Source organism: Vombatus ursinus, unplaced genomic scaffold (genome assembly GCF_900497805.2).
Source record: "Vombatus ursinus unplaced genomic scaffold, bare-nosed wombat genome assembly UNPS02010284.1, whole genome shotgun sequence".
Taxonomy (NCBI): Eukaryota; Metazoa; Chordata; class Mammalia; order Diprotodontia; family Vombatidae; genus Vombatus; species Vombatus ursinus.
In genome coordinates, this window is record NW_020950062.1 from 18,467,797 (window position 1) to 18,490,208 (window position 22,412).

Here is a 22,412-nt window from a genome sequence, read left to right on the forward strand (position 1 = left end):
CTGGCTTCTGCTCACTTCACTCAGTATCAATTCATATAGGCCTTCTAAGATTTATTTTTTTTTTTTCTGATGCCTACTACTCCCTTATCATTTCTTATAGCACAATTGTATTATATTACAATCATATACCACAAGTCATTCAGTCATTCCCCAATTGATGAGCATCCCTTCAGTTTCCAATTCTTTGCCACCACACATAAAAAGCTGAGATAAATATTTTTGTATGTATAGGTCCTTTCCCCTTTTCTTTAATCTCTTTGGGATATAGATTTAGTAGTAGTATTGCTGGGTCAAAGGGGTCACAGTTTGATAGCCCTTTGGGCATAGTTCTAAATTGTTCTCCAGAAAGGTTAAACCAGTCCACAAGTCTACCACCAATGGAGTAAATGCATGTTTTAACTCTTCCAGGAATTCTTGTTGGGATTATGTACAATTTGCATTTTTCTTTGAGGCTTTGGTTGTAGCTGTTTCCACCTGAGTTTGTCTTGGTCTTTCCTGCTACTATAGTAGATTTTTATGGTCAAGTTCTTTTTTTGTTGTTTGCTAATTTTTCCATCCTATTTCTTGACTTTGAATTTTATGGTAAAGTTGGACTCTGCTTATTTGGAGGTGGGGAGGCACTGTCTCAAACTTTAGGCTTTTTTGTGCTATTGTTTTCAGAGCTAGATATGGGGATCTGCAAGTTTTCAGTGCTTCCAAGGTGGTGTGATCCAGTGTTCTCCTAGTCTGCTCTTTGGCCTTTATCCAGGAAAGTCCCCTGTTCTCCTGCAGTTGCAAGTGCTAATGCTTGTCTCAGCTCTAAGACTGTGACCAGAGCCCTTGCTTCCTTATGACCAAACACAAGCACTCTTCTCTGCCCTGAAACTGTGAACCAGAACATATGGGCAATAGAGTTGCCAAACAGCTCTCAGTTCTGCACCCAGTGCCAGCAAAGGGTTCCCTGTGATCTCTTTCTGACCAATTGTCTACCCCCTCCCTTACAATTTCTGGACTGAAAGCTCTAAAAGTGACTGCTGCCCCAGTTGAAGCTGCCTCCAAGGCCCACTGCTGGTGATACAGCTATGGGTTACCCCTGGCAGTCACACCTGGTGTCACAGACTCTCCTGATGACCTAAGTTTTCTGAGGCTGGAAAAATGTCTCACTCTAGTTTTTCGTTGATGATCTAATCCAGAATTAAGATTTGAGGTGTTATTTTAGAATTGTTTGGAGGGGAATTTTGGGAGACTTCTACTGGGTTGCTGCCTCTATTTTACCATCTACTTCTCAACTGATTTTTAATATTCCAAAATAGCTGTTATTCTAAGAGTTCAACTTTTCACATACTCAAATGGGTCTATAATCTTTTTGATTTGGGTGTTCTCCCTAATGAGGTAGATCACAAACTGTCCACATCCACACATCTTATGGGACTCCTATCTATTTTCTCCCATAAATTCACCATATTGTGTTGGGGGTGTGCCTTACTTTCTCTTATCATTGCAAGGATATCCCTGGAGCAATTATGACTTACTATCTTTTGCTGCATGCAACCAGTCTGTTCTCTTCATTACTCATGTGTTTCCCTGATCATATTCTTTACTCTAGTTCTTTTCATTTCCTTATTTGTTATATATTGTAGCTTATTTAATTTCAATCTATTAATTTTGAAAGTTCTTGATGACAAACTATAAAATAACCTAATTTGAACTTAGGCCGCATTAGTAGAAATCATTTATCTGCCCTCATCAGACAACCTCTGAAGTACTATATTAAAGTCTGAGCCCCACATTTTTAGAAAAGGATTAATAAGAGGTGATCATGCCATTGAAAGGTATGGAAACCAGACATTGTGAGACACTATCAAAGCCTGAAAAAGAGAAGAATTAAAGTAGGGAAGGGAAGAAGCATTTATTATGTGCCTACCATGTACCAGACCCTGTGCTAAGAGTTTTACAAATATTATCTCATTTGATCTCATTTAAAGGTAACATGATCTCTGTATTCAAATATCTGAATAAGTTGTAATATGGAAGAGAAATCAGACTTGTTTTACTTGGCCCCAAAAGACAGATGTAGGCCCAATGCAGGGAAATTGTAGAGAAGTTTATTACATCTTGATAAAGGAAAAGAAAATACTATCTACTAGAGGCATCCAAAAGTTGAATGGCTATCTCACTTCAGGTCTTCAAGTAAAGACTGGATGATCATTTGAGGATGTTGTAGACATAATTCATATTTCAATAATAGATTGGACCAGAAGACCCCTGTGGTCCTGTTCAACTCTGAGATCCTGCAATTATTCCTGTCTAGTATTTGGTAAATACATTGTAGTTTGTGACTCAGTTCTTGAATAATTACTTGAAAGCTTTTACAAGGTGTTCCAAAAGTTTTAGTGCAGTTTTAAGCTATTAAAGTTTAAGATTGCACCAAAATTTTGGGGATATTCTCATTTCTGTATATTCTCATTCTTTGATATGAATTGATTGCAATTATAAACAATTTCTTGTAATAAATAATCCAAACAATACAGATGTCTAGCATATGTTTATTTTTTTTAAAAAGCTTATTGTTGGGCTTATTAACATTAATTGTAAAGATTATATTTTGCTTTATAAAATAAACAAGTTTTAAAAGTTGGAACATATAGTATAAAACCATCACTTTATACAGTATCAGAGTAGGGAAATGGTAGTTGAACAAAGAAGGAGATGCTGATGTTGTAGTTGTTTTATGTTTTATGCTTTATCCACCCCCAAAGGGCCAGAACTTCTAAAGGGATGTTGAAGAAGTCAAACATCTTTCTAATATAAATAATAAATTAAGTGAATAAGGAAATTAGGTAAATATTTTTAGAATAAAATGGTCCAAAATGTCAAAACACACAAAAACCATATATCTTTACATATCTTGAAACTTGGTAATCAATATATGTAGGAATTGAGATAAGATATAGTTTCTATCCTGATCAAGTTACAGATATGATACATGACCCATTCATGGTATATATTTCATTTCAACCTGATTCCACTTTATTTTCTGATCTTGCTACTGTTACATCCCAATCTCATTCACCCTCCTCAGTTTCCTCATCTGTAAAATGAAAGAATTGTGTTAGATGTTCACTAAATTCCCTTCTAATTTTAAACCATATGATCCTTAAACATTTTTTACAAGCAGGTAAAGTTTATCCTCAGTGTCCTCTCATTTTCCTTTTCTCTGCCCATTTCTTACCTTCTGTCAAATATCCCTACCCCAAATACCAAGTGTCCTTTTTTCTGCTATACTCTATCTAAAATACTTGCAAAGTACTTTCAACATTATCCTTCTCTTCCTAATCATTAACATTTTTATTACCTTGGGCTGTCAATAAGAGAGGAATTTGATAAAATAACTCACACTAAATGACAATTTAATGAACCACCCCTCCTGAAATTATTTACATTTTCAAAGAAGATGCTTGAAATCAATTCTTTAGCTGGCGGGAATGTCTCTTTAATGATGGAATAACAGGTAGAATAACTGGGAGCATACAGAATGGGAGAAATATTTTCAGAAGGGAAGCTTTTTGGGGCCCTTAAAGTTATGTCATCTAAATGCCAATTTCCTTTCATACCCATGAGATTCATTCTGCCTAGATATATTAGTGTTTTTAAAATCCAATGTTGGGGAGAATCTCTGGTATTTATGCATTATATGAGAAATTAGAATACATGTATACAGGTGAGCCACCAGACAAGACAGGGTCAGGTGATGGCAGTAGTAAGAGATTGATACCTGTGTTCCATATCTCATTATTCTTTATGGGATTATTCAGGCGCATCTCTAACATGATTCTTGCCTCTTGAAAGTCAGATATAAAAACTTTTTCTTTGCTAAATATTCAGTCTACATAGTCTAGTAAAGTATGCTAATAGTAACTAGAGTAACTAGTACATAATGCTGGGAGGGGGAGAGGTATCATCCTGGGAATAGAAGTTGAGTGATAGAGAAGCTCTTTGCCACCTTTACCCTGCTGTCCTAAATGACCCTGGAGTGACAATTCCTGGAAAGTTAGGAGACAATGATAGAAGATATTGAAGATATCCAACCAGATTTAGATGACCAAGGTAAGACATTTGCCATAAGCATGACTGATGTACCATTGACTATAGCTCTTCAACAAGAATTTGCTGAATAAGATTCCATGTAAATTGTTATTTTTATTTAAAAAATATGTGGCTCCTCCAATGGATACTTATTTCAGACTGCTACCAATCTGATCTAAAGAAGTTAAACTGGAATAGGACTGACCTATGGGATAGAATGTTTCAAATGAATATTTGATGACTTTTTATATTAGATTAATTTAAAATGATTCCATGACTTTTTGGAACAAGAATTTGAAAGTGGGTCATCCATGTCCAAATCAGAGATTTCTTCAAGTTTTAAAATTATAGTACAAAATAATCTACATAACAAAAGGAAACTTTGACATTTCATCCTCAAATTGTTACTTTGAGGGAGTTTGATTATCTTTAATGTCCTTTCTAGCTCTAAATCCTATGATACTATGATTATTTTGAAGGTAAATGATGATTTTTACATCTTTTTGATCTATAAAAGTAAATGACTTGAACATTTAAAAAAATCTTTTGTCTTTTTGTCTGCTTTATGGTTACCAAATAGTTCATTAGTATGTTGCTTCTTGCACATCTCAGGATTTCAGCATGCTCTTCATTGTAATATTTCACTGATTTCATCTGTAATATAAAAATAATACTGATTCAAATGTGATTTAACACCTTTGTTAATTTTAGTCTGTAACAATTTTATAGTTATGATGATAATATAGCTGTAGTTTATCATAAAATATTACTATGATAAGGATCAATAAATACATAGTGAGAAACCCTCATACTTGTTTTGTAGGAGATGCTTATGAAATTTTTTTGATAGTTGATTTAACTAGAATTAAAGATTCTCTTAAAACTAAAATCTTGTGAATTCAAAATACAAAATCCTGAAGAATAGAGATCTTAATTATGTTATTTTTACAATACATACTTTTTACTACACTAAGAGTAAATCAGTTAGGTGGCCACAGAATAGCAATTATTAAACTTTCAGGCTGGAAACTAAATTAATCACCAACATTTAGATAACAAATCTTTTATAGTAACTAGTACATCTTTAGAAAGAGCAAACATCTCAGCCCCTTCAACAATAAATAATGGGCAAAATGAGTACTGGAGGAAATAAGGATGCTACCCATTTTGGCAGTAGCTCAGAATGCTGGTCAGCAGGTTGGAAATGTAGTGTTAATATCATACTAGGCAGCTAGGTGTTACATTTGATAGAGTGCTAGTTTTGGAGTCAGGAAAACTTGAATTCAAATGTGACCTCAGATACTTACTAGCTGTGTGACCCTGGGCAAGTTACTTAACCTCTATCTGCCTCAATTTCATTATCTGTGAAATGGGGATAATAATAGTATTTATCTTTTAGGGTCATTGTGAGGATAAAACTGGTTAATATTTGGAAAATGCTTTGCAAACCTTAACGCATGATATAAAATGCTAGCCATTATTAACTACCAGTGTAAAGTGTGTATGCAACATAAAGGATTCTATCTAAGATGGTATCAGTGATCCGGTTTAGGAGTTCAGAGGTTCTGGGACCCCAAAATCACAACGTGTGGGTTCTGCCTGAAAGAATTCAACCCAAGCCTTCTTTCAGCCAAAAGCAAGGTTTAGTGAAGATTCGCCATATTAACCAGACTCTTAAGGAATCTGAGCATCTGTGGGCTATTGGCTAGATTTTAAGAATCAGAGCAGTGGCTAGATTATAAGAATCTAAGCATTTTAATGGAGACAAGATGGACCTTATATACAGAAAGACTATGGGAGAGATCTAGGAGTGGCCAAGTAGTCTATGAGGTAATAGAATTCCAGGGACCTGGACCACGTGGCCAAGGGAAAATGGAGAAGTGGCCTGGGGCCACAGGGAGGTCCACAATGAAAGGCCAGTTGATGGCATTATAACCTCAGGGGAATGCCAGAGATTTGGCCATGTGGGAAAGTCCAGGGTTTTTCCTTTCTGGGGTCTAGATCCCAACCCTATCATCAGTATGTCAGTATTAAGCACGAGCTATGTTTCAATACTTCAAAAGATCTGTGCCATCATCAATGGGGCTAGTTGCTACACTGATATAAATTGCAATCCCTTCTCACCCTCATGCCCCTCTGGAAACAAACAAAATCAACTTTTCAAAAATGAATTACCCTCATGATTTTCATATTTCTGCCAAAAGAAGATTATTTTCCTGTGAACATTGGAAAACTTGAAATCATCCTTGACTCATTCTCTTCTTCTATCCCCCTAAATTCTGCCCGATATGTGAAAGTTGCTGTCATAGACTTGTTACTAGCTTCCTTGTCTTTAGTCTTCTCCTAATCTACTAATTATGCATACTGCTACCAGATTAATCTTCATTAATCATTACTTTCCTTTTGTCTATCCCTTATTCTCCTCACCCTAAAAAACTCCAATGGCTCCCTGATATCCAAAGGTTCAAGTCCAAAATCCTTAGCCTGGCCTTCAAGGACTTCTATAGTCTTACCCTAAAGTACCTTTCCAACTTTAATTCCTATTACTCTCTAACTAAAATGATTTCTATTTACTGTACTATTGATACAGTTTGGGGTTTCTAGGAACCCTGAAATGCACGGGCATAAGGCGGGTCTGCCTTGAAAGAATTTAACCATTCAAGCCTTCTTTCAGTTAGAGTAGTGAAGTTTTATTGTACACTGATTGGGCAGGCAAGATTTCTAGTAAATCTGAAAATTTGATGAGGATGGGACTGATACTTTCATACAGAAAAAGACTGTGGGAAGATCTGGATGGGGTCAAGATGTGCAAGTAACCTGGGGTGGTCTGGAGGCAACAAAGGAAGGGTCTGAATGGAATTAAGGAGTGTCAAGTAGCCTGGGGTGGGCCAGGTGCAGCAATGAAAGGAGTTAAGTGGTAGGGCCACAATGAAAGGACAATTAAAAAGATTATACTGGGATGGGCTGGATACCTCAAGTGAATGCCAGGGATTGGATTCAGGGGCTGGGTTGCTGAAATGTGTGAGAAAGTTCAAGGACTTTTTTTTAGGGGTCCCATTGCCCCATCAGCCCCATTACTATGAACATGTGGAAGTTATTCTCATTTCCACACCTTTATTCATTTTACATCTTTATACATATCCTCTATATCTGAAATGCCATTTCCTCTGCTAGGTCTTCACTTAGTATTCCACCTCACAATAATGACATCTTATGCTGAACTCCACTGTATATAACATGATATTGTCACTGCCTTCAATTGTTATTTAAAATTTCACACGTATGCCTTGTCTTTCCAATGAAATTGTCAATTCTTCAAGAGTAGGGAACATATTCTCTTCTTCTCTGTACCTGGCCTGTCCTTTCCCTTCCCCCTACTCCCAACCTCATCCCTAGAGCTTAGCATGGTCCTAGACATAGACACATAGTAAATATTCAATGTTTTTTGTTATTCATTTTTTTAAAGGATCTTCAAATTTTATAATATGTGAAATAATTTATAAGAGACAAAAATAAAAACTCTTACCTACAGTTCCCTTCAGAATCAAAACAGCAGTCATAAATATTTCTAAGAGAAGTCTTCCCCCTACTAGACATCCAACTACAATGGTCACTTTCTGAACAGCTGAACCCATATTTAATGATTTGCTGTCACTGCTGCTGGAGCTGGATTGTACTGGCAAGCTGAAAGACCTCGATTCCACCCGGACATCATTCAATACAAACTCAATCTTATAATTTTTCCCTGTAAGACAAAATCATGACTAAGTTTCTCTGTAAAACAAAATTATAACTCCCCCTTTTCACCACCACCGCACAACTCTTAGTGGTTTCCATTGACTAGGCATATATTTTGATGTATAAAAAGGTTCTTGGAATTGTCATCTTATTAATTATTATGAAAGAGTCCTTCCAAATTCTTATTAATACACATGTTCTACCTCTCTTCAATTACAAGGAGATAAAAGATTTTTTTTTTTTGCTACATAGAATTCACACCTCCCATTCTTTTCCACTAGTGTCCTTTGGTCAAAAGCAACTAAATTTAAGTTGTGAAAAACTGATAAACTTCACTATTATTAATCAATCAATCAAAATTTATTAAGGGCCTACTATGTGACAGGCAATGTACTAAGCACTGGGATTACAAAAGAGGCCATTGCCCTTAAGGAGTTTACAATCTACAACATGCAAACAAATATATCAAATAAGCTATATGCAGGAAATAATTAACAGAGGGAAGACATTGGAATTAAGAGGGAATGGAGAAGGTACCTCAAAGGTACCTCAAGGTTCAGTTTTTGTTTTTGCATAATCAGATAATGAATCAAAAAATGCTTATTAAGCACCTATTATTTGCCAGGTACTACATAATAAACAGAGCTTGTGCTTAACAATTTGCATTTTCTACTGAGTTCTTATTTACTGTTCTTTCTATTTTAGGGGAAAACAAGGTTAGATCTTGACCTCATTGAGTTTTTGGCAAATAATGACAATGTATTTTCACAACAGTTAGCTTGAAGGGGTTCTGTTCTCATGACTTTCCAGGCACTGTTGCAATTCACAGCAAAAATTCACTTGAAGTTATTTATGTTTTTTATGTTTGGGAGACCAGATTAAGATAAGGTTCAGGTGAAGTATTCCTTCATGTTTTTTAACTCCACCAACTTTTCTCTAACATATCCAGGTTAACTACTGATATGGTAAAATGGTGAAATATTCACAGATATAGTAGTTTTAAGTATGGTCCTATTAAACTTAAATGTCAGTAGCATTTGAAGTTCTAATTAGCCAGGGAACTACTTGTTTTAATAATCAGCACCCTCCTCGGAAGTTCACAGCATCATAGAATGTCCTCTATGCCTGGAATGCTCTCCTACTTTGTCCCTGTCTGTTGGTTTCCTTGGTTTCCTTAAAGTGCCAACTAAAATCTCACCTTCTACAGGAAGCTTTTCCTAATCCTGCTTAATTCTAGTGCTCTTTTTTATTTCTTATTTATCCTGTACATAACTTATTTGTGCATTTTTGTTTGCTTGTTGTCTCTCCCATTAAATTGCTAGCTCCTCCAGAGCAGGGACTGGTTTTGACTTTTTTTGATTCCCCAATGCTTAGCATAGTGCCCAGCATTGAGAATTCACTTAATAAATGTTTATTGACTATTGAACTGGAAGGGATATCACTAAAAATCTAGTCCCTATATTTTGGAGAGGAGGAAGCAGATCTAGAGAGGTCGCTTGCCCAAGGTCATACAGCTAATAAAGTGGTAGTATTAGGATTCAAACTCAAGCTTTCTGACCCTCAAGTCCAGTGCTCTCTCCAGTATACCATGTTAGCTTTTGAGATGAATATCCCTCTAAGATTCATTGATGGAGGATTAATAATAACTTCCTCTTCCCATTACCCATTTTAACAGTAGAATCTCTTCAGGAAAAAAGGAGGAAAGGGAATGATAAAAGATAATTGTAAATTTTTGTAAGCTGTATATATTCATATTTGTGCTAAATATATAAACTATATAATTTGCCTCCATACATATATTTTAACATTTTCTTTTTTTGCCTATGCATGGATGCATCTAAACCTTTGCATGAAAGACCCTGTAGCACAATGTGAAGAATGTTGCTCTTAGAGTTACCAAGATCTATGCCTGTCATACATAGCTGTAAAACTTGGGCCAAATCATTTAATCTCACTGAGTCTATTTCCTCCTTTGTAAAATGGGCATAACTTTCTATCACTCACTGTTGTGAGGATAAAATGAAATAATGAATGGGAAGTACTTTGTAAACCTTAAAGGACTAGAGTTGATGGCTAGACCATTCTCTTTTGATTTCCTGTGGATTTCACTAAGGAGGATTTATAGCATGCAAGAGTTTGATGAAATTAGTACAATGCTGATTTAGAATAGACCATTTGGAAAATATAGCTAGCCATCATTAAGGAATTTCCTTCTATTCAAACTCCTGAAGGACATCTTCCATGACAAAGGCATAGATATTAGGGGATTATATGACTCTATTTCATACCTTATTTGATGGCAATACTGAACATAGTTATCTCCAGTGTTGTATTCATCAGTTTTTCATAATTTTGAATGATTTATGGGAAACATTTTGTTTGAGGAAAGCCTATATATCTTTTTTTTTATCAAATTTTTTTTGAAATGCTTTTATGTAGTTAGTATTGTCAGATCAGATATATTCAATACCTTTGATTCAGTTGTTTGTTTCTAATAGTATAGTCTACCAAAGAAAATTGACTGCAAGTTCTTGTCTCTTTCTTCTTTATACTTTCATAAAGGATATGCCTGATGCCTGATTAAACTATTCTCATAAACATTCTATAGAGAAGAGAAAGGAGGCAGGGGATTTGGTAGTCACAGGTGTCTTCTTAGTTACTTTCCCCCCTAAAAATATAATCTATGATCATTTTCATTCTATTCTTTGAAATATATTGAAAATTGACATAAATTCCTTTAAATCTGTGGCCTCTGGTAAAGACTTCATCTGCATGTACTCAGTCAGTTCTATGCAGTCATTCAAATGTCACTTTTTTAAGTGCTATATACACTTCCTCATACAGTACATTGGAAACTGAGGTGGTAGTGTTGAGGTTTAGGGGTGCTGGGATCCCAAAATCATAACACATGGGTCTTGCCTGAAAGAATTCGACCCAAGCCTTCTTTCAGTCAAAGACAAGGTTTATTAGAACATCCATCATATTAGGCAGACTCTTAAGGAGTCTGAACAATAATGAGTTATTGGCTAGATTATAAGAATCTGAACCCCTTAATAGAGACAAGATGGACCTTATATACAGAAAGACTGTGGCATCTAGGAGTGGTCAAGTGATTTGGGATAATTGGAGGAGGGGTCTAAGGACAATCTAGATGGGAGTGTCCAGTAAACTGGGGTAAACAGAACACTGGGACCTGCTGCTTGGCCAAGGGAGAAGGGAGACTAACTAGGATTAAGGGTAGAGAAAGGGTGGGAAATCTCCATAGGGAGATAAGACAATAGAGGTCTAGGCTAGGTTAGGGGTAACAAAGAATTGGGAGATTGGGTGTAGCCACAATGAAAGGCCAGTTGATGAGATTATAGCCTCAGGCAAATGCCAGAGATTTGGCCATGTGGGAAAGTACAGGGTTTTTCTTTTTTGGGATCCGATTCCATCCTCATCAGTAGCATTCCAATGTGAAAGTTCAGTGGAAAATGTTCCACTATAAAAATGTTCATATTTTTGTCCCATTTCTCCTCCCTCTTTCAACATTGCCCTCCAAACAACTTTAAAATAATACCTCAAATCTAATTTTGGAGTGGTAGAGCCAACAAAAGGTCAAAGTGAGTCATTTTTCTAGCCTAAGACAATTTAGGAGGTCATCAGGAAAATCTATGACAACAGGGTGGCAGCCTGCCAGGAGTTCACATAGCTGCAGCACTAGCAGTGAGCCTTGGAGGCAGCTTCAACAGGGGCAGCAGCAACTTCTGGGGCTCTCAGCCCAGAAATGGTAAGGTCAGAAAGAGAACTGGTCAGAAAGAGAACACAGGGAACCCTTTGCTGGCTCTGGGTACAGAACTGGGAGCTGTTTGGCAACTCTATTGCCCATATGCAGTTCTGGGTCACAGTTTCAGGGCAGAGAAGAGTGCTTATGTTTGGTCATATTGAAGCAGGAGCCCTGGTCATTGTTGTGGGGCTGAGAAGAGCACTAGCACTTGTGGTTACAGTGGAACAGGGGCCCTTACTGGGTGAAAACTGGAGAACAGACCAGGACACTAAGAGGACATGACTGAGATGAAGATTCATTAAAGGAAACACTGAAGAAGTGATCTGACAGGTAGAAGGAGAACCAGAAGACAGCCATGCCATAAAAACTTAGAGAGGACAATATCAAAATATCTGATCATCAGTCAATCAGTCTTCTGCTGATGAATCTATGTTCAGTTAGGCTGGGTATTAGATAGCAGATATATAGTTTATCAGAAGTCTAATAGTCAAAATCTTTCCATATTGTTAGAGCATTAGTTCCCTTCATATTGCATTGAGAATTTGGAATAGAACCTTTGAAGGAAGTAATGTAAATTATTCAGGAAATTTTGTAGAAGAAGAATTCATTTATTAATATTCATGATACAATGTAATCCTTGGTTCTCTGTCAGTCTGTAAGAGGCAACCTTCCTTACTACTTGTAATTTGAACATGGTAAAGAATGTTGTGAGTACCATGTGGCCAAAAAAGAACCATGGAAAAAAAATTGATGAATAGCTTTAAAAAAATACTATTTTATTTTTTCCCCAATTACATGTAAAAACAATTTTTAACATTTGTTTTTTTTTAAATTTTGAGTTCCAAATCTATCTCTTTCTCTCTTCCCTCATACCTCCCTAAGATGTTAAACAATCCAACATAACTTATGTATATGTAAATATGTACAACTTATTTATTAGTCAACTTATGGAAGAAAACTAGAACCAAAATAAAAAGAGAGAAAGAAAGAAGGAAATGAATGATGTAAAAGCAAACAGTGCCCTAAAAGCTAAAAGCTTTTTAAAGAAACAAATTTTAATTAAGGGTTGTTTTTCCAGCACCTTGTAAGGCTCCTCCTGAACTTGAGGGCATCCTAGAGTCTCTTTCCGTTATATTGAGATACCACAAAACTTCCCCCCTATACTGGACCATAAAAATTCCTTGTTTCCCTCATCCTGAGTCATAAAATTTCCCCTGTCTTCCTTATGCTGGGTCCCCTATCCTGTCATCCATCTTCCTCATTCTGTGTCATGACAATCCCCTCCCTTTATCTTGTAAGATAAAACAAAACCCTATCCCTCTGTAAATTGCTAGTCCTCTTTCTAGGGCTAGCCCTCTGCTTTTGCATCAATAAAGCTCCCAATGGTTACAGAGAAGGTCTAAGTTAATTCTTTCACACCTGAACCAGCTCTCCCAACTCTAAACCTCAACAGGAAGAAAGAAAAAAGAAAGAAGAAAGAAAAATAGCATGCTTCAGTCTGTAGATGCATAGCTTTCTTAAGAATAGGTCAAATTGCTATAGAAAGCCTTGACCATTTAAAAAAGGAAATTTCTCCATAAACGTGAAGTTTTCTGTGTTAATATCATTTTGTTAGCAAAATGAAACAATTAAACTTGTTTTGTTACTTCACATTTGTTTTGAAGATTGTTAGCTAGAAGTATCAACATCACTTGGGACTAGAGGAACTATAATTTGAGACCACAGTTACAAGTTCAGGTTTTTTGAGGTTGTGGTTCAAACTGTTGTTTGATGTATAATTCATCAAAATATAAGTGTACATGTCAATTTTTTAATCTGTCTTTATAGATCCAAAACATTACCTACCAGTTTTAAGAAGAGTCAGGTCTGTGTAGTTGGCCCAACAACTGCTAAACGAAACTGTTGTATTTCCACTAAGGCCACTGACTTGATTATTGCTGGCATCTTTGAGAATTGCCTTGAGGGTCAATGAAGTAATTCCAACTGATACACAGTTACCCTAAAGACAGGGAAAAAACCCAACAAGATCTATTTCTGACTTATGACCTATTGCTGTAACATAGCTTTGGGATGCCACTTACATCAGAATCCATTGCCTTAATTGAAGGCTGCTGGGAAAATAGATGTCCTGGTAGCCCTGCTACTGGCTGAGTAATCACAAAAAGGGAAGACACGAAGGCCAGGTGATTGATTGGAAATGCAGACCTTTCCACAGGCTGTTTAGTCACCTGAAAATAGATATGAATAATAATTGCATTTTAAGTGTATTCATAGCTTGTAGCAGTAAACTCATCTTACCCAAGCAGTTCTAATATTCATAGATTGTTAATAAGAATATGTGCGTAATGTGGTGGCATCATTTGCACCATATTTCTTATAAATATGAAAAAGTATGAAAATAATTCATGATACTTTTGTTATTTAAAAATTTAATTTCTCATCAGAAACATTTTTTGTGAAAAGATACAATTTTTATTCAAATAACCTCCCTTGATTCTGTTAATAATGTTGGCAGTGACTTTAGAAAGTATAAGTGATAATCAAAAATGACAAATCCAAAGCAATAGAAAGACTACTACTGACAGTTAAAACAGTGCCACTTACCTGAATCCAACCAGAGTCATTTGGAGTGGGGAGAGGATTGGAAATAGACATTGAAGAGACATTAAATCCAAGGACACTATTGATTTTTCCCAAGATTATGGCTTGTCCAAGACAATTGGCAATTTCTTGGAGTACAGATAATTGCATCTGACCTATTGGAAATAATATTTTTATAATACAATATTGAAAATTTTGGATTTAAGAGGACAGAATGATTAGTGTGGGTGTTTTTTATATTTCCTCACCAAAAGGAAGCATCAATGTAGGACTTCAATGGAATACATGAATAATTTCAGTACAAAACTGACCATGATAAATATACGAGAGATATAAATTGCTAAGTGAGTCTAAGGATAGCAAAGTTATTTCCAAATGGAGGGGGCAAAGAGAGGGGATGAGACCAAAAGAGAATTCATGAAGGTGGCATTTGAGTTGAGTGATTTGTTTAAGATTTGTTGCTTAACTGTGAAATTTTGGTAATAAAATAAAAAAAAAACCCCACACTTAATACCATTTAAAATAACTTTGAAAGAGAGCAACAAAACTTTATTTGCCCACTGGATTTTTATTAGCCTATTAGTAGGAAGGAAGAGAAGAAGGATGTAAAAAAGGAAGGAAGACAGGAAGAAAAGAAGTAAAGGTGGGAAGAAAGGAAAATAAGGAATGAAGAAAGGAACAAAAAAGGAAGGAAGAAGGAAAAGAAGGAAAAAGGGAAGGAAAGAAAAGAAGAAAGGATAAAAGGAAGGAAAAAAGGAAGGAAAGAAATAAGTATTTATTATTTCCTATATGCCAGGCACTGTGTGCTAAGTGCCAGGAGCATAAATACTTTAAAAAGATAGACTGTCTCTGCTTTCAAGGAGCTTACATTCTAAAGGGAGAAGACAATACAATAGTAAAATGTTAGTAGCTTTATTAGCTCTCAGTAGAAAAGAATGTACTTATCTAGACAAAATGAGCAGTCTTGAATATTTTGTTGCTTATCCTAGACAAAAGATGATTTACAATTCTATTATGTTTTCAATACCTTTCTACACCATCTCTCTTGAAGATCTGTTTCATCTTCTCCTTAGGTGGAACTATCACCTCTATATTAATGACTCCCCAAATGATATCTCTCACCCTGACTTCTCTTTTTAGCTATGGTATTTTCATCTGAATGCTCTGTCATTACCAAATTCATACCAACTACTATCCAAAGCAGTTTTCTCCTCACTTTTATGTTTCTGTTTAAGTCATTGAAGTCCAAATCATTGGCATCATCAGTGACTTTTCCTTGTCTATGGATTTCCACACCCAAATCAGTCACCAGATCATATTTATTCTTTCTATACAACGAATCATCTATCTATCCCTTCCTTTCCGTTTTGAATGCCAGTGTCAAAATCTTATTCCTTAGGCCAAGATGAGGGACAATTAAAAGGAAGAGGTGGGGGAAGGAATAAGTACTTATTTAGCATCTATACTTTGCTAAGCACTTTTCAAATATCTCATTTGATCCTCACAACAACCCTGGGAGGTAGGTACTATTATTATTCTCATTTTACAGCACAGGAAACTTACGCAAACAAGTTTCATGACTTGCCTAGGGTCATGCAGCTAGTAAATATCTGAAGCTAAATCTGAACTCAGGTCTTTCAGACCTCATGGGCCAGTGCCTTGTCCATTGTGCCACCTAGCTACCTGTAGAAAAGCGCCCAAGTAAAAGAATTTTTTAGGGAAAAAGGGCATGGTCCAGGTATAATCTGAGAGAGTAAAGAGGATACCACATTGACTTAGTTTGAGGGTTCAGTAGGGCTTTTGGGGGCAGAAAAGGTATTCATATTTTCCCATTCATTTTTCCTACAGTTTAGCAATAAATGTTTCTTATATGAATGATTTTTGTGGTTAATCAGCAGCCACAACCTCAGGCACAGAACTTAGTAACAAACTTATTGCAGCATATTTGGAATAAAAAGATGGCCATGAATGGTAAAATTAAGAACATAGTTGCTGGTTCTCTCAGTGCTTCCTTGTGTGAGAAGTATGTTTTCGTCTGGCATGTGGAGCTTTGAATTCCCATAACTTCTGGTAAAAAAGTTTCCATGAGGTATCTGATATATGAAAACAACAAAATGGCTTCTCAGATTTTCCCCTTATGTCCCATCTGACCCAGTGACTTTTCAACAGTTTCCTTACTTCCCAGGGATACCAGAGCAATGTTTGTTAATAGAGAAGCTGTTACCTTTTGCCTCTACTCCCAAATCTATGCTTTGGGATCTCTTAGCATTGCACCTCACTAAGGGGGAAAAATAAGGAGAAAAGTAAAGGGGAAGTCAGGAGTTGGTTTCTACCATGGTTGATTTTGCAAGTTTATTATTCACCCGTAGAGATGAGGCTTTCTCTCATCACCTTGGATTGGGGTCTATTCAACTTTTTTTTTTTTTGCTTTTTTGGCAAGGCAATCGAGGTTAAGTGACTTGCCCAGGGTCACCCAGCTAGTAAGTGTCAAGTGACTCAGGTCATATTTGAACTCAGATCCTCCTGACTTCAAGGCCAGACTTGACTGACCGTGCCACCTAGCTGCTCCTATTCAACTTTTCTTAACTGGGTATTTCCAGAGCTGGTAGCAGCAAATAGAAACAAAGAAAACGACAAAGATGTCATTAAGATTGCCTATAGTCTAAAAATCTTGACTCATAATTTTATGCTTTCCTAGACCAGTCTGCAAACTTCAAAACACGCTATCTATAATGCATATAGCAAAAAGGCGAACAGTCATTCAGGGGTTTTGTCAGGATTTTATATGTTAGAGTGTCTTGCATCTATGAAATGAATTAGTAGGTAAATCCAGGAGCTTAAAAAAGACTAACAAAACACATGGTGAATATAACAAATCCAAGAGCCTTGTGGGAGGCAGAAAAAAAAAATTTTAGGTCTGGAAATCATCATGTAATCAGGGGAGGATATACCATGAAGGTCAGTACTAGGTCATGGTTTGTCTTATGCAATTTCTTCATACAAGAGAGCATTAGCTTTATGGCCATGTCCCTTCCTTGCTCTGCGGGTCTGTACTGCCATATTTCCAGTCACCAATCACTGTAGAAAAGGACTTAAATATTTCATGTTTTGAGTGTTGAAATAGCCTCTTAGTTTATCTCATTTTCATTAGCACACTTCACCCAGTTCACTATGGCCAAGGAAATCTGGCTACAACATTCCTTGAATCATATTCCTTTTCTGCTTGAAAACTTTCAGTAGCTCCGTATTGCCAACTTAAAATAGGTTCCAAATCAATAGGCTACTAGCATGTAAAGCCCTCCTGATCCTGATGGCTACCTACCTCCTATGTTGCATTTCTTAGTCCCCTATGCCTCTGCTCTAGTCAAACTCCTCTGTGTATTGGCCCCTGAATGTCTTGTGCTTTCCCTTGTCCATTTTTTTTCCCTTCATTTGGAATACCTTCCCTATTTTCTGCCTGTAAAACCCTATCCATCTTTTAAGGTTGAGAACAAATCTAAAAATTCATATGGTGAAACAGATAATCCAACTTATGAATGATTCAACTGATAATAAAGCATAGTTTTAGAAATAAAATAATGAATAATCTGGAAATTTCAACAAAATGACTTTTCTGAGTATAATTCAATTGATGTATTTCTTTGGTACTATCCATGTCAGGGCCGTTTACATTGTAATTTTCCAGATGCCAGGGATTCTGTCAGTTAATGTTTGATTAAGTTCTAAAAATCCCTGTTGTTTATGATGATAATCAACATATGCCTATAGGCTCTCCAGCACATGAAGGTATAAAAGTGTTAAGTGGAAGAGGAAAAGTTAAAAGGGAGAAAAGAGAGCTTTTTATTCCGTAAGCCATTTCTATCACATGTATTTGCGGCTGCTACTTCTGATGGGAAGCCACAAATGGCTTCTGGGGTCATCTCTGTATTTAATCCTTCCTTCAAAGGAAGACTCACTTTGTTTTGTATATATCACATACAGATGAGCAAAATGAGGCAGAGGGAAAAGTTTAGTATCCTCAAAGCCCTCTTACAATAGCTAGGAATTATCATAATACTCATGTCCTGACCTCATGGAGTTGACTCTGTTGCTACAATACCAAAGCAGAAAACAAGGCTCCTCTGCAGTGCCTAATAATTGCAGGAGCAAATATGGTCATATGGTCATATCCATTTATTATATAATATACATATAATTATCTTATATCTCATATAAATATATATATAGCATATCCTTCTATATACATGCCTGCAGTATGATTGCTTAGAATCTGGGTGGGTGCTTCTCCAATTTCTAGTTCAATGTTGATCACTGCCATTCTCTTCTTCCGTCGGCCATTTTCTCTAATTACTTTAGTAATGCGAATTTTGTTGACTGGTATCTTCAGGAATGAGGCAAGATTTCTAACCAGATTATGAGAACTATAAAAATGATCTTCTGTCATTGCTGGTAATTTAAAGGAAACAAATAGGATCGCAGTGGTGTGGACTTCAATAGGAGTAGGTCCTTTAACTAAAAGGTAAAGCATTTGGTGGGTTCTGTCAAAATAGTTTTCACCTGAGACAGCAGAATTCAGGCTAGGAAGGTATCCCCCTGTTTAGGAAAACAGCCAGAATAGTGAAATTCAAGATACTTTATCTTGTCTATTCCATTTATCATGTAGCATTTAGTACTTTGAATTTAGAGAATTCAGAAAATTTTCTTCTTAGATTTTATCACTTTGTCCCTTTTATTAAAGACAAGAGCATTTATACTACTGATATGGAAAATGAAAATACACTATTTAGCAACATATTATTAACATCAACAATAACAGTATACTAGCATTAAACTTATTATGCTACTCTATAAATAGGTATAAATCTATTATAAATCCACCCTATTTGCTATATAAATGATGTACCTGAATATACTTATATCTTTTTATCCTCAGTACCTAGAATGGCGAATGAAGTATATAAAAAAGCATTTGCCTATGTTGTTCTATTTAGATGTTTAATATTTCAAAGACCTGATTAAAAATTCAACTAAATTCACCAAACATTTATTAAGTCCCCACTATGTGCCAGACATTGGCTAGGCACCGGAGATATGAAGGTAAAAATTAAAATCTATGCCACAAAAATCAATTTGACTTTCACTGCCATATGGTTTTTGTTATACCTCTTATCAACTATCAAACTATGCTGCAAAGTATGCTATTTTCACTAAAAAACAAAAGCACATAATAAAACAAAGTGTGTACTAAAAGTCTCAAAGGTACATTACTGCAATAACACTGATTTACTGTTCATCTTACAGAAGCCTTGGCAAATTTCAAATAAACACATTTTTTTTTAGGACTGATTTCTTCAAAGGTGACAGAGAATTCACGTGAAATTTATTACTCTTTTAATAATGTCCAAGAATTTGTGGCTGGTTCATTGCAACATAACAAATATATTTTTAAAAAGATAAACTTGTATAAGATTAATATAATGTGAAACTCTCAGGATAAAGCATTCCTATCAAAAAGGAAATTTCAAATTTAGAAAAATCAGGCACTTGGTTGCACCCTTTAAAATCAAATAACCATCATGGTCCAGTAATGAGTGTAAGATTTGGAGTCAGAGGACTTTAGTGCAAATATTGACTCTGAAAGTTAGTAGCTATGTGACTATGATCCCTTGGTAAATCAGCTAACATTTCTGGGCCTCACTTCTTGATTTGTAAAATGAGAGAACTGGATTAGATGGTCCCTTCTTCGGTTAAAAAAAAATCACTTTTACAAGGTGATTACAAGGAAAAGGCATGGTTTGGCTCCAGAGAGCAGAACTAGGAGCACTATTTGGAAGCTGCCAAGGCAAATATTGGATTAGTGAAATAAAAAAAAAAGTAAACAATAACAATTAGGTCTATGCAAAAGTAGAGTGGGCTTGGAAGGTATGCATGTGTTCCCAACTAGAGATTGTCAAGCAGACTATATCACCATCAAGTGGGCATGTTGTAGGAGAGACTTTTGGTCTGGTAGGAGTTAGACCAGAAGATTTCTTAATCCTCTTCCAAATGAGAAATTCTTAGATTCTGTGATCACTCTCCACTATGCGTTATTTATGGGTGATTTGTTGCAAATCTTTTCCCCCTCAGAATAAGTGTGGAGCACATATATCGGCCTTTGCAGTTAATGATTATTTATCATTAATTGGAACTGATAATTTCATTCTTTAAAGGATGAAGGAAGCAACCAATTGACCAATTAACAAGCATTTATTACACGCAAGTCATGGGTCAAGTGCTGTGTTATATAGACTGGACAAAAAAACAAAAATAAAAAGACAAGAAATGTTTTAGTAACAAAGGAAACTCCAGCCCTGTACCTGATTCTGAGCAACAAGAAAGAAATCATTGCTGAACAAGAAAAAAAGGGAATTTTGGAAACAAAAGATATTAAAATCATAAGTTTAGAGCTAAAAGGGACCACAGAATTAACCTTTACAATCCTTTTATTTTACATGAAGAGGCTGAGGTCCAGTGACTTGCCCAGGGTTACAATGGTAGTGAAGCAGCAGGTCCAGGATTCAAACACAGGTTCTTTGACTCTAAATTCTATGATCTTTCCATTGAAATCCTCCATATCTCAGTTCATTTCCCTTTTTTTCTTTACCACAAATTCATTGTTGGATGGAGATTTCAATGGAAAGACTCAGATAAACTACATAACAGGATATGGAAAGATATTACTTTTGAGCCACATTCAGAAATCTTTGAAAGATTGTAGAGAATGGAATTGATGCCAGTGGGTGTGTGAAGGGCAAATAACATGCCAACTTTTAAAAGAGGATACATATAGTACATGGTGTGGTCTTACTTATGTGAGCAGTGTACCCATAGCCTCCTTTCCTCTCTTTAGCCTGACTTATTCAACTCTGATCTGTACTCACATTGGCAGATCTTGGGGGTATAGAGGGTTGGAGTAGAAGGACAGTCACATTCATAGCCAACTGGTTATGACTCATTACTCTTTCCCTTAGGATGATCCTGGAATGTGGAATGATGTACTCTGACTATTAGCCACTTTAGCTTCTAAGGTCCCACTGGTGTGCTTTTGAATTACACAAAATCAGTCATAATCACACCATTAACTCTTATTTTTAATGTATTTTTGGTACTGTAATTTCAGGGAGATTACCTGTCTGTAGGCGAATATTAAATTCACAGTCCTTTTGTTGATAGTTCCATACCATATTTTTAGGACAAACCAGAGAATTGTTCACATAGACATCCAGACGCTGAAGAGTGGAAAAAAAAATTGCTACTTGAACAGCCTGTTAAAAATAAATGATTATAAATATATAGTTTTTGCTTCCTTTAAAACATAGAAGATAAAGTGCAATTGTAGATTCCTAAAAGCCAAGGTCTGTGTGGTTCTTTTTGTATAATTATTTACCTAATACAGTACCCCACAAAGAACAGCACCACATATAATTAGACACTTAATTAATACTTTAAAAATATTTAGTTCTGTAATGAATTTTAGTTTTGAAAATAAGCACATGTCTAACACTGCCTAATAAAAATGAAGTTAACCTATAGAAAATTTGGAGGAACATATATTGAAAGTCAGTCAGTAGACCTAAGAAAAGTAATATGTTCTGCCTCTTATTCACACTTCATTTTTGTTTCATTGTCATACTTAGGTTTTCTTAATATAATGAGATATAACTCTAAACTGAACTGCTTTCTAATTTTGAATCATTCTTTAAAAAATGACTAAAATGTCCATACCCTTTGACTCAGGGATTCTCTTCTGAGTCATATACTCAAAGAAATCAAAGACAGAAAGGCCCTATATCCACAAAAATACATGCAACAGTACTTTTTGTATGTGTGGTAGCAAAGAACTGAAAAATTAGATGTCCACTGATGGTGAATAGTAAACATTGTCATACATGAATCTACTGGAATATTACTTCAGTAGGAAATAACAAATACTGAGAATTCAGAGGATCATAGGAAGACTTATAGGAACTGTTGTGGGATGAAGCAAATATAGCCAGGAATACAATTTTACACTGATTACAACAATGGAAATGGGAAGAAAATTTTAAAAAGAAAATTGAATAGTCTGTAATTACAATGATAATATTTGACCTAAGAGGAGAGATTAGGAAGTACAACTATGGATATGGTATATGACATATATTATCTGACTTGGCTAATATGTTAGTTAATTTAGAATTGAATTTTTTCCCTTTTTATTTTC

At 35.7% G+C, this 22,412-nt stretch overlaps 1 protein-coding gene across 1 annotated transcript in view; it reads right to left on the reverse strand.

Annotated features, from left to right (window-relative positions):
- Window positions 1-2,524: 2,524 nt before the first annotated feature.
- PKHD1L1 (PKHD1 like 1) overlaps window positions 2,525-22,412 on the reverse strand; it is a 201,501-nt gene continuing 181,613 nt past the window's right edge. Inside the window, exons 72-78 of the mRNA XM_027854060.1 lie at window positions 21,339-21,474; window positions 18,419-18,763; window positions 14,174-14,325; window positions 13,651-13,797; window positions 13,415-13,568; window positions 7,592-7,810; window positions 2,525-4,719 (exon numbers count right to left, since the gene is read on the reverse strand). Of these exons, the coding sequence (XP_027709861.1) occupies window positions 4,694-4,719; window positions 7,592-7,810; window positions 13,415-13,568; window positions 13,651-13,797; window positions 14,174-14,325; window positions 18,419-18,763; window positions 21,339-21,474 (1,179 nt within the window). The 3' untranslated portion in view covers window positions 2,525-4,693. The remainder of the gene's footprint in view (window positions 4,720-7,591; window positions 7,811-13,414; window positions 13,569-13,650; window positions 13,798-14,173; window positions 14,326-18,418; window positions 18,764-21,338; window positions 21,475-22,412) is intronic.